This window comes from Sphaeramia orbicularis, chromosome 10 (genome assembly GCF_902148855.1).
Source record: "Sphaeramia orbicularis chromosome 10, fSphaOr1.1, whole genome shotgun sequence".
In the NCBI taxonomy this organism is placed as follows: domain Eukaryota; kingdom Metazoa; phylum Chordata; class Actinopteri; order Kurtiformes; family Apogonidae; genus Sphaeramia; species Sphaeramia orbicularis.
In genome coordinates this window covers 6,725,175-6,738,075 of record NC_043966.1, presented here as the reverse complement: position 1 = coordinate 6,738,075, position 12,901 = coordinate 6,725,175, and the positions used below count along the sequence as shown (strand labels likewise).

Genomic DNA, 12,901 nt, shown 5'->3' with positions numbered 1-12,901 from the left:
TCCTCCCAGTCCGTGTGTCATTGTTTTTTTTCATATTCAGTTGAGAATCCACAATCGGAAAACGACAAAGTGACTTGTTATTTTGTTATTCATGTACAAATCAAAAAAGAGTTTGTTTGTTTTTTTTTTTCATTATTTCGATTGTACGCACAAATTAAAAATTGGAAATAAGCAAATGGACTAAATGTCAGGTTTCATGTTGACAGTTTTGATATCTGATTTGGTAGGATCCGGAAGTTACTGACTTCATGTTTTGAGCTGGACAATCATGGGTTTGCTAGTATTCTGCCTAATGTATTCTATGATAATGGAGATAATATTCAGAGGTAGCAAATGCGTTCCTCTCAAGGAGGACAACATGACGACTGAAACAATGGGCAGGATCTTGGTCAGTGTATGTTTTGGTATTTGGATTTTCTCTTCAGAAACTAAAGAAAAACTAGTGGTTAATTAGATTTTTGCTTTAAAATAGAAGAATTAAAATTGAATTTCAAGGCGTTTTTCTTTTTCAGTGTCAAAACAGATCGACCAAATTTAGAAAACTGATTTTTTGTTTTCTCTTCCTGTTAATGAAAAAAAAGTTAACACCTGACAGAAATAGAAAAAACGACCAAAAACTCCTTTTTTTTTTCTTTTTTTTTCCATTTTCTGAGACCGGATGTTGTCATTTTCAAGGAAAGAGCGCTAATGGCTAGGTCACAAAGATTCTTACGAACGATAGGCTTGTATCAAATCTGGACATCGTAGACATGCTCCCTCCGTGAATGTCTACAAACTCCAGATTTCGTACAAACTGGAAGATTCATACAAACCCATCGTTCGTAAGAATCTTTGTGACCTAGGCATTAGCGCTCTTTCCTTGAAAATGACAACATCCGGTCTCAGAAAATTAAAAACCAGGTGTCAGTAACTTTCTTTTTTGTTATTAGGGAAGATGAAAATCAATCCGTTTTCTAAATTTGGTTTATCTGTTTTGACACTGAAAAAGAAAAACACCTTGAAATTCAATTTTAATTCGCGAAACACACAAAGAAGTCAGTAACTTCCAAGTCATACCAAATCGGATATCAAAAATGTCAACGTGAAACCCAACATTTGGTCCATTTGCTTATTTCAAATTTTTAATTTGTGCATACAATCGAAAGAATGAAAAACAACAATTTTTTTTATTCTTAATTGTTGATTTGTACATGAATCATGATATAACGAATCATTTTTTCATTTTCTGATTTGTGGATTCTCAACTGGATATGAAAAGAACAAATAATACATAGATAGATATAATAATAATACATAGATAGCTGCTAAATGTAAAAAAAATAAAAATAAAAAATTGAAAAAAAAAAACCGAAAAAACGGGGGATTTCTAAATCACGCCATCAAAACCCAGGCTGGATAACAATCACATAAGGATATTTATCTTTTATGACTATTTTTTTTGCACAGCAGTGTCCATCAGCAGCCAATCACAGGATGATATTTGTATATTTCCTGCATACTCCTGCTAGTCTAGTGGTGATACGGCTCGAAATCAGCCTTTTAAAATTGGATTTCAGGCAGCACTTTTGCTACAGAGTTGCCGGCAGATTGAGTGCAGAGTTACCAATATCCAATATCTTTTAATCAGAAGCCGTGGTCTGCTTCTGTTTTCTGTCAACACTGACTGACTGTCTCCTCTGATTTCCTCGTTTCTCCTGCACATCACAGTTCTTCCTTTCTCTTTCTTTGATTGATCAGATATTCTTCTCCTCGTCCCATCCTTTTCCCGTCTTCTCCTTCCCATTATGGTCCTCTTGTCTCCTATATATGCATGTTCCTCTCCACATCCTCTGAACTGCCTCTGCATTCAATTTTGTCTTCGTTCTTTTTTTTAAGATCCCAGTATTGAATTTGTTCCCTCTATAAAATCAGAATCAGATCACTTTGTTGTCATTCAGCAAAATTACATACGAGATGCACTGCAGAACGAAATTATGATGCAGGGTCAACACTAAAAAACACATATAGTTAAAAAAAAACAAAAAAACACCCGAGATAAAGTAAGTTATAAAATACGGATGATGTAGTGTCGTAAATAAATAAATAAATATAAAACGGAGAGAATAATAAATATGTACTACATTGCACACATAAGTAAAAGCTCATTGCGCAATAAAAGAATCTGAATCTTACAAATTCAGTCAAATTCAGTTTGCGATGTCTCTTTGACTCGTATATGTGCCTCAGTCTCTTTCCATCACTGCTTTTTCCTTCCTTTTTTCACATTAAATATCACCTTACATGTCACGAACCTCAAAAAGTGAAAAGATTAAACCTCCCGCTGCTCTTCGCTGTATCCATTTTTGTGTAATTCTATGTAATAAAGATGCACTCAGCGCCTCTCCGGACCGGATTCTAAGAATAAAAACACACACATACCTGCTAAATAGACACACATTCACAGAAACATTGTGTGCGATGCCCTTAGTGACCCGCAACCAACAAACAGCATCACCCTGACTTCCATGTACACACACCAGGGTACACATCCACGCTGATCCACACAAACACAGCTCTTTCTCCATACCCCCTGCCTGCTCCCATTCTCCCCTGTGTTTTAATCCTACTTGTCAGTAATTAAAGCTAAGCCGGGGGTGGGCTGGGATGTGGCTATCTCCAGGCGGGGGCTTGACTATAAACTGGATTTATAATGGGAGAGCGGTATTAAAACCCACTGCCCCCGCTGCTAGCATCAACGAGCCCATCTCTGTTCCATAACAGGATTTGTCCTCTGCTTTATTACAAAGGGAGGCCTGTCTTCTGAAAGGCTAGATATCCCGGCTGGCACATAATACGCTGACAAGACATTCTGCCGTTCATCTGCCCTCCTACTCCTCATCTGGGCCTCGCTCTCGCTCTCTCACCAGCCAGCGAAGCAGCCCTTAAAGCGTCGCAGCCCTGGCAAACCTCACCTGATGCTTTCTGTATTGATTCCTACTTTTAACTAATGCTACAAGTGACATTTCCAAAGGCTAATAGGGTGAAAATGTTACTTAAATTATACGTCAGCATTGTCATTTACTCCGGCTTCTCTGGGGACAATGAGACAAGACACATGAGGTTATGGGATCAGGAATTCATGACAGAGAACGTGACATAAATCATATGTAAAGCATTTATGAGAGGTAGATCTTTATGTATTTTTTAACTTATTTATTTATTTTTATTTATTTTGAATATGGAAATGGTACAAGCTTCCTGATTGCTACTAAATGACTTCTGTGTGCAACATAACATAGAAATGAAAATTCAAGAAAGCAAAAAATAATAACACACGCAGAAAAGAAAAAGAGAAAAAGAGTCATATTCGAAAAGGAGTGAGAAGAAGCACAGCTTATTAGCTCTCACCCCTTTGTCTAAACCAGAAATATGTATACACATAAATACATATATACACATTCACATATACATATATATACATGCCCATACACTTACTTATACGTACACACACATATACATATATACATACATACCCATGCACATACACTTACAGATCTCATTTGCTGGATATGAAGCACAGAATTTTTCCAGAAGCTCATTAATTCTAGAATATGTGTATTTGTAACAGTATTGATAAATAGATCAGTGGGAGGATCATTTTTCTAAACCCAGTGTTTGATAATGGCCTTTTGGACCAAGATCTACAGGACATAGTCATTGATTTTACATACTCCATCTGTCTTAAAGGTTGTACTTATATAAAACCTGGGATTTTTAAGATTATTGCTGCAGCTGGATGAAAGGGCAAGTCCATTAAAGACGAACATGATATTATGTATCCACATAATAAAGCCCAATTTGATCTCAAGTGCATCCAACCAGGAAAATAATAGCTTAATAACCTAGAAATAGTTCCAAACTCTTACATTTTAACAATATTTTGCCTGTTACTAAATGTTTTGTGCCTTTGTAAATGCACTGAGATATGTAATGTGTATGTACAAATGATAAAGTGGAGGCAGAGTATTAACCCATAAAGGCCCAAACAGTCACCAGTGAGCAAAAGCATTCACTGGTCTAAACTGTTTAATACCTGTTGATCCACTAATCCTATCAATACATGTAAATAATTTGAACATTCAGAGGCTCTGTTGTTACCGTGGAATCTTCTACAACATTGATTCACCAGTAAAACCCACTGAGTTGGATCAGTGACAGTGGAGACACTTGTTTTTACATTCAGTTATTGATATCTTTGCTGAAAAAGTCACTTTTTCTTCAGTGTTTTTCTGTTACTGATATAATAACATTTGAATATACTCCAAGTTTTCATGAACATCTACACGATCAGTGAATTAAATATAGGAAAATACATGATTTACATTGAAAAATGCAAAATACAGACAATAATATAATCATAAATGGAGACAAATCACCTAAAAATGCTTAAATATACAGAAAAAAAAATAATTTGGGGACTGCCACAAAAGTAGCACTGGGTCTTTATGGGTTAAAATTATACTTATTTTTCTGAAGAAATTTCAGGTTGTTCAGGTTATTAACATTTTTGTGAAGGGGAAAAGTTTATAAATTTAAATATTTTTATAGCTTAATTGTACTATTTTGCACTAAAACAAAGAAAAATTTGGAACTGTTATTATTATTTTACTGGTCCAGCCCATTTGAGATCATACTGGGCTGCATGTGGCCCCTGAACTAAACACAGTGTCAGCAGTGAATTTGCAGATTAGACTGTTCATGCTCTGACAGTTTCTGAAATATGACTGACTTCCTCTTTTATCTCCATCAGGCGTCTGCACTCCAACAACCTGCACTGCGACTGTCACCTGTCCTGGCTTTCTGATTGGCTCAGAGCTAGAAGGGGCTTGGCTCCCTTCACCCAGTGCATGGCCCCCGCCCACATGAGAGGCCTCAATGTCCCAGATGTGCAGAAGAAGGATTTTGTCTGCAACGGTGAGGCGATGAAGACACGCATCGTACACGAATCCTGAATAAACTCTGAGGTTCAATTAAAAGATATATAGTCGCGGAAAAAATGATTAGACCACCCCTTGTTTTCTTCAGTTTCTTGTTCAGTTTAATACCTGGTCCAACTAAAGGTACATTTGTTTGGACAAATATAATGATAACAACAAAATAGCTCATAGTAGTTGAATTTCAGAGCTGATATCTATCCATTTTCCATGTTTTCTTGATAATAACCAAAATCACTTCAGTTCTTACATCAATATCTGTGGCATTGTACTGACAAAAACAGTGCTTTTAGGCATTCCATGTTTTCTTTTGTCGGTTTTAGTCACATGATACACACAGGAGTTAGTATTGGATTGTATAACCATTGTTTTTGATGACTTTTGACGGTCTAATATTTTTTTCTGCGGCTGTATTTCTATATCTGTATATGCATCTGTGTTTAACTCTTTCATGCATGAATTATGAGAACCTTATAGTTGAGGTTTTTTTGTTTTTTGTTTTTTATGAGTGTTTTTATTCCTCCTTAGGCATGAAAAAAACAATGAGATTGAGGGGTTTTTTTTTTCATAGATTTACAAAAATGTCCACTCAGCTACACCATGAATTTTATTCTTGAAGCAAAGAAACATGTATTTAAAACCCAATATGATAAAGTGATATGAAAACAGTGAAATGAAACCGTGTTTAATGCAGCTAATCTGATGTTTTCTCACATTTTAACATATTCTAATACTAGTTATTACTCACTTCATGGAGATAATATGCAAAAAATAACAATTAACAATTGATTTCCACTCAAGAACCAATCAAGAACAGTAAAGTTACAGTAATGGTATGAATTGCAGTTTATGAGATGATGCATAAGTGTCCACTGTGTTGGTTGATATGGAACTAAAACAACTAAACCCATGAATATACTAAATATACTAACAGCTGGAGATTAGCTGTCCACTGTAGTGACCACTATGCATGAAAGGGTTAAAATGACCTTTGAGGATGTTGTAACTCAAACTGGCGAAATGTCCAGGGTGTACTCTGCCTTCGCCCATAAGTAGCTGGGGTAGGCTCTAAGCGACCCCCGTGACCCTAGTGAGGATAAAGTGGGTTCAGAAAATGAATGAATGAATGAATGTAACTCAAGTGGTCAGACATGAAACTAGATTTTTCCTTCAGTTTGCAGAAAATCTACTCATGTAGGTCAATCTCCACCATCTCCATTGTCATGTTTTTATCTAATTTTAGTGGTTTCAGGTACGAGGGTAAACAGGTCATTACCTATTACTGAATATGTGATAATAATAATAATTTTTTTTTTTCCGCAACTGTAGTTTCCATGACATGCAGAGTCATGCTGAGCCCTTATTATCACAGGAATCTTATATTATGATCATAATAAAACCGCCCAACTTGGCATAAACGGCATTTATTCAAACAACGCCCGTAAAATATAACAGCGCAGAAAACCTGCCAGTTTGGCTCCACTGTAGCCACATCACGTTGACACTTGGATCATAATAAGAGTAACTTTTCAATCATTTAAAGCTGAAAATACACATTAAAAAGACTGAATGAAGTCATGGCAAAATTTCATGTCGACTGTTGACTCATAACAAAGATATACAGTAAAGGCCGTTACTATAAGGAGCATTGTTATCGTCTAGACAGCTCAGCAGCGAGTTTATAACACTGAAAGAATTACACCATGTAGAGCGCCTAATCAGCTAAAAGGCCAGAATAAGAGCAGCTGTGTTATCAGCTGCAGATACTATAGCGTCGACAGTGTTTATAGGCCTCTGATTCAGCCCTTTGTGCTAATCGACTGTCAGCCTGCGCTCTCTTTATTAGCCTTTCGCCTCTTCTTTTCTGCCTACATGCTCTATAGTAGACCGCCTCGTGCTGCACTTCTTTCACTCAGCTCTGTCAGACTTCACTCGTCTTTTCCCTCTCGGCCTGTCCGTCTCTGTATTTCCCTCTTCACAACCCAGCCCTTCCTCCTCCTCCTCCTCCTCCTCCTCTTTCTTCATTCATCTGTTTCATCTCAGCTTTCTTTTTTCCGACTCTGTGTCAATTTCCTGTTCGACCGTCTATGTTTCTGTGCCTCTGTTCACCTTTGTCCATACCTGTTTCTCACTTCTGTCTGTTGCTATTTTTGTGAGCAATTCATATTTATTCTCATATTCGTTTTTACTGTATATTGCATTTTTTTGTCTGCTGCATTTGTGAAGCTACGTGACAGAATTTTGTTGGTTAAATTCGAATCGACTGTTCATTCCTCTTCATATTTACTTATTTTTCACATCTGTCAATCAAAAAATACAGTTTTAGTGATGATTTCAGCCACATTAAGTTTCAAAAACATTTTTTTTTCACAGATGAATGTGATGATGCATACAGTCCTGTCTTCAAGGCTGCAGTCGCTGACCAAAGCTTACCATCTCCTGCCAGTAAATTAACAATTAAGTTAATTAAGATCCCCAGCGAGGGCATGGGCGCATGTGAAACAAACATAATAAGAGAAGTCAGAAGGGTCAGAACATAAGGGTCATAATAAGTTACATCAGGGTGTTACAGATAGGGCATATTATTGTCTGGAGTGTTCGACATGGTCAAAAAAAGAACTTGCTTGTAAGTCACCATAGAGTCAGGCTCATACAAAGAGTTCCATGATGCCTTCAGGTGCTCCTCTCAAGCCTCTGCTCATTATCAAGAGGTCGAACTGGAATATTTTAATATATGGACAAAAAAAGCTCGACTTCAGGAATCATAATCAACTAAAAGGATGTCCCACAGATGATTTGAATCATAGTCTTTTAATAAAATCCTGAAAAACATGTTTCTGACATGATGCAAAGGTACTGAAAAGCGAAGGTTAGTTATGAAGAACAGAATAGTTTTTTTTTTGTTGTTGTTTTTACATTGTGTGTGAAATGAGATTAGGAGTATTACCCCAGTCAATGCATCAATATGAATAAAAAAAAAGTAAGACAGTAAGAATTGATAGAATATAAGATTACAAAAACTAAAAAGTAAAGTCAGAAAATAGTATGTAAAATGTTGCAAAAAGTAGAATAAGAATAGAACCAAAGTAGAATAAAATAAAAAATAGACGTAAAATATGACTAGACACAAATATATATTTATATTTCTTTATATCAAATCTATAAAAAATAGTGCATTTATGTTTGATAGAGGATAATTGCACAAACTTATTGCACATAATTCACATTATACAAAGTTATTGCACATTATTATATTGGATGAGATGACTTAGATTGATAGGTAATGCATGAACAGCATCTGATCCTTAAAGAAAACCCATTTCTTTTTAATATCTCTATAATCCTGCAGCACCTGTCATATGGCACAACTTTATCTAACTCCAAAGTGAATACTGAATGTGTTTTGGCTCGTGGCCTTCATCAGGGTCATCAGGAAAAACATGACCAGCTGTTTTTACATAAATGAAACATGAAAAAGAACTCAGCAAGGACCCAACCGGTCCCATACATCAACACTGATTGATTAATGTGGAATCTGCAAACATGGGTTTTCATATCAATCAGTGTCTCGAGGTCGATCATTGTACCGTGTGAGCAGAGAGACGAGGGGAGTGTCCATCAGAGACATGATTCATACCCATATTAGTTGGGAACAGGTGGGGGTTGAGCTTGAATTTTAGGGGGAAAAAATGACAGGATATACATATTTGGCTTAATGTAGTTCATTTTAAATAAAAAATGGGATTAATCTGGATGTAGGTGTTTTTCTAACTGATGGAATCAAGTTCTACTTTGAGAAGGAACATTGCTGCATACTTTTAGTACCTTTTAAATGACTGGAGGTGTTCTATATGTGTTTTTAGTTTGGTGTTTTACGTATGGTTTTAGGACTGAGTTTTGCTCTGTGTTTTATGTGCGTTTTGAGTTTGGAGGTATGGCTGAAAGTTCTACTTTCTGTAACTTCTGCAGCTGTTATCTTTCCCAGGACACTCATTTTTTTCATGGTCAAATAAATTAATAAGTAATAAAATATGTAATGAGTAATAAAATGTGTGAATGCTTAATACTGCACACATTTAATTTAATGTAAGCAGTGTATCAGGTGAAAAGGATAGGCAAAAAAAAATAAGTTTTTGCTTCTAGCCTATTCTTTTTTTAGTTTTTATGTTTATTGTGATTATTGTACTGGGTGCAATGATTGATGTACAAACCAAAATAAATTCATTCATTCACTCATTCATTCAAAATTAAATTCATATATACTTATAAAAAAACAACATATACAGAGGAACAAAGAAGAATGTTTTAGAATTTTTTTCATTGAAAAATCCCTTTTGGAAGAATGACAAACCCCCTCCCTTTGGCAGATGGATATGTTATATTTTTCCTTAAAATTGAAATGATTAGATACACATTGAATGGATCAAAGAGGAAGTTTAATATGGTATGGCATCCTTTTATTTCTTATATAGAACAACTGACAATGCACCTTGACTCTGGATAATATGTGCTGTGTACAAAGTGATTGGGTAATTACATAGTGGAACCCTTTAATTTTATTATTATTATTGTTGTTGTTGTTATTATTATTATTATTATTATTATTATTATTATTATTATTATTATTATTATTATTATTATTATTATTATTATTATTATTTCTTTTTTTAATTTTTTTTATTAATTTATTATGTTTTTTTGTGGCGTCTTATACCTCTGTTATACAGGGTGGGGAAGCAAAATTTACAATGAACATTTAGTTGTTTTTTCTCAGCAGGCACTACGTCAGTTGTTTTGAAACCAAACATATATTGATGTCATAATCATACCTAACACTATTATCCATACCTTTTCAGAAAATTTTGCCCATATGAGTAATCAGGAAAGCAAACGTCAGAGTGTGTGATTTGCTGAATGCACTCGTCACACCAAAGGAGATTTCAAAAATAGTTGGAGTGTCCATAAAGACTGTTTATAATGGAAAGAGGAGAATGACTATGAGCAAAACTATTAGGAGAAAGTCTGGAAGATACTATTAAAGAAGAATGGGAGAAGTTGTCACCACAATATTTGAGGAACACTTGCGCAAGTTTCAGGAAGCGTGTGAAGGCAGTTATTGAGAAAGAAGGAGGACACATAGAATAAAAACATTTTCTATTATGTCAGTTTTCTTGTGGCAAATAAATTCTCATGACTTTCAATGAACTAATTGGTCATACACTGTCTTTCAATCCCTGCCTCAAAATATTGTACATTTTGCTTCCCCACCCTGTATGTCTCAGTGTTTGTCTTACTTTTTGTATGTTTGAAAGACATTGATCAAAAAAATCCCTCTTGTACCATGCTATGAAGAAAGAAAAGGTGGAAAGTTCATTGCAAAGTATTTGCTCTACGTATAATAAAAAATATATATATAGTGCAAAAATACTGTATAAATAAATAAACAAACCTTCATGTACAGTGGAAGTAGGTGAAGTTGCAGCAGACACTTCTACCTGAACATCTTCAGTCCCTGACAGGTTGTGTTCTCCTGCCGTCCACAGGTCCGGTCCAGACCGAGGCCAGGGCGTGTGCTCCTCAGGTCGCCGTGTGTCCGCCGAGCTGCAGCTGCAACAACAACATCGTGGACTGTCGTCGCAAAGGCCTCACTGAGATCCCAGCCAACCTGCCTGAGGGCATTGTGGAGATGTAAGTTTTATTTAAAGGCTACAAACTTCCAAGTACAGGCCGTAAACTTGGTATCATTGATTACAACATAAAGATTTCATCAAGTTTAGCCCGTGTTCAGTGTTTTGTCTTTATATTGCGTTGTTAACACTACCAAACTATGTGTATGTTACAGTTTCAATCCCACTCCCTTTAGCCTTGTTTCTGATATTTCCTGTTTGCGTCTGTCTGTTATACACACCTTTAAGCACACAGACACACACAGCCCTCAGTGGGACGTGTTTGATATCCGTATTGATCGCTGTACCCTGTTTGTTTATACAGAGGACAGCTGCTTGATTGCTCTGTGGGTAAAGAAGCAATTCTCCCCTGCAACGCTGCACCAATACCACTATACCTCCCCCGCATAAGTAATAGATCTGCACACACATCAGGATGCACACATACATATATGCACACACCGGCTTTGTTTGCACAAACAAGTACAGCACCAAGCCACAAATGCACTTTTACACCATCACAAACGGGGGGTAAGCACACATACAGTTGCGGGAAAAATTATTAGACCATCAAAAGTCATCAAAAACAATGGCTATGTAATCCAGTACTAACTACTGTGTGTATCATGTGACTAAAACAGACAGAAAAGAAAACACAGAATGTCTAAAAGCACTGTTTTTGTCAGTACAGTGCCATAGATATTGATGTAAGAACTGAAGTGATTTTGGTTATTATCAAGAAAACATGGAAAATGGATAGATATCAGCTCTGAAATTAAACTACTACACTGTAAGACCGGATAAGCTGAGTTTACTTAAAAAATCTGAGCTAACCCGTTGCCTTAAAAAATGTAAGTAATGAGTAAAGAAAACTTGAGTGTATTAAACCTAAATGCTTGATTTGAATGGAACTGCTATTTTAAGTACAACACACTAAATGCCCAGTTAATTTAACTTAAAATTTGTTGCAATGTTAATTATTACCAGTTAATTGTACTCAATTCCAAGTTGATTTAAATTAAAATCTTTTGCAAAATAAATTACTTTGTATAATTATTCAACTTAATATATTGCAGCATGGATGGAAGTTAGGAAGGCTGTAAGTTCTGAGTAATTTGACAGTACAGGGAGTGTTTTTATTTAGGGAAAGGATAAAGATTTATATTGCTCTATAACAATTATGAACGAACAGGAAAGCCATTGTTCAGCTTATGGCTCTGACTCATGGTGCAACTTGACAAAAATACAAAAACAAACACAAAAAGGTTAATAAACACTGCCATACACACATTAAGTCCAAATTAACACTAACACCATAACCCCGCTGAACCCCTGCACATAAAAATAACACATTTCAACAACATGCCCAATACCCACAATGCAATGCGGAGATAATAAGGTGTGGTCATGACTAAAACTTAGCGATTTAAATCCATTCAACTTGAACTTTTTCATACTTTCGACTATGTCTACAAATTAGTACAATATACTTAACATTTTATACTAATGTAGTTAAACTTAAATCATTTAAGTGCATTGTAATTAAAGCATTTTAGTAAATACAAAGTCCGGGCTTACAGTGTATGAGCTATTTTTGTTGTTACCTCCACCAAGGAGGTTATGTTTTTGCCAGGGTTTGTTTGTTTGTTTGTCTGTTTGTTTGTTTGTTTGTCTGTCTGTCTGTCTGTCTGTTAGTGTGCAACATAACTCAAAAAGTTATGGACAGATTTTGATGAAATTTTCAGGGTTTGTTGGAAATGGGATAAGGAAGAAATGATTGAATTTTGGTGGTGATCAGGGGTGGGGGGGCCCACCGGGGGGGGCGCAGACCAGAAAATTTCATCAAAATCTGTCCATAACTTTTTGAGTTATGTTGCACACTAACGGACAGAAAAACAAACCCTGGCAAAAACATAACCTCCTTGGCGTGGGGGGGCCCAGGGGGGGGGGCACTGATCAGCCTTGGCGGAGGTCTGCGCTCTCCGAGTGCTTCTAGTTATCATTATATTTGTCCAAACAAATGTACCTTTAGTTGGACCAGGCATTAAAATGAACAAGAAATTGAAGAAAACAAGGGTGGTCTAATAATTTTTTTCCACGACTGTACATATGCCATCCATCCATCCATCCATCCATCCATCCATCCATCCATTTTCTACTGCTTATCTGGGGCCGGGTCACAGAGGCAACAGTCTAAGCAGGGATGCCCAGACTTACCTCTCCCCAGACACCTCCTCTAGCTCCACTCCGAGCTCCTCCCCC

At 36.2% G+C, this 12,901-nt stretch overlaps 1 protein-coding gene across 1 annotated transcript in view; it reads left to right on the top strand.

The window, feature by feature from the left end:
• The window catches only part of slit3 (slit homolog 3 (Drosophila)), a 742,110-nt gene that overhangs the window by 564,811 nt on the left and 164,398 nt on the right, over positions 1 to 12,901 (top strand). Inside the window, exons 8-9 of the mRNA XM_030145427.1 lie at positions 4,790 to 4,953; positions 10,517 to 10,661. Of these exons, the coding sequence (XP_030001287.1) occupies positions 4,790 to 4,953; positions 10,517 to 10,661 (309 nt within the window). The remainder of the gene's footprint in view (positions 1 to 4,789; positions 4,954 to 10,516; positions 10,662 to 12,901) is intronic.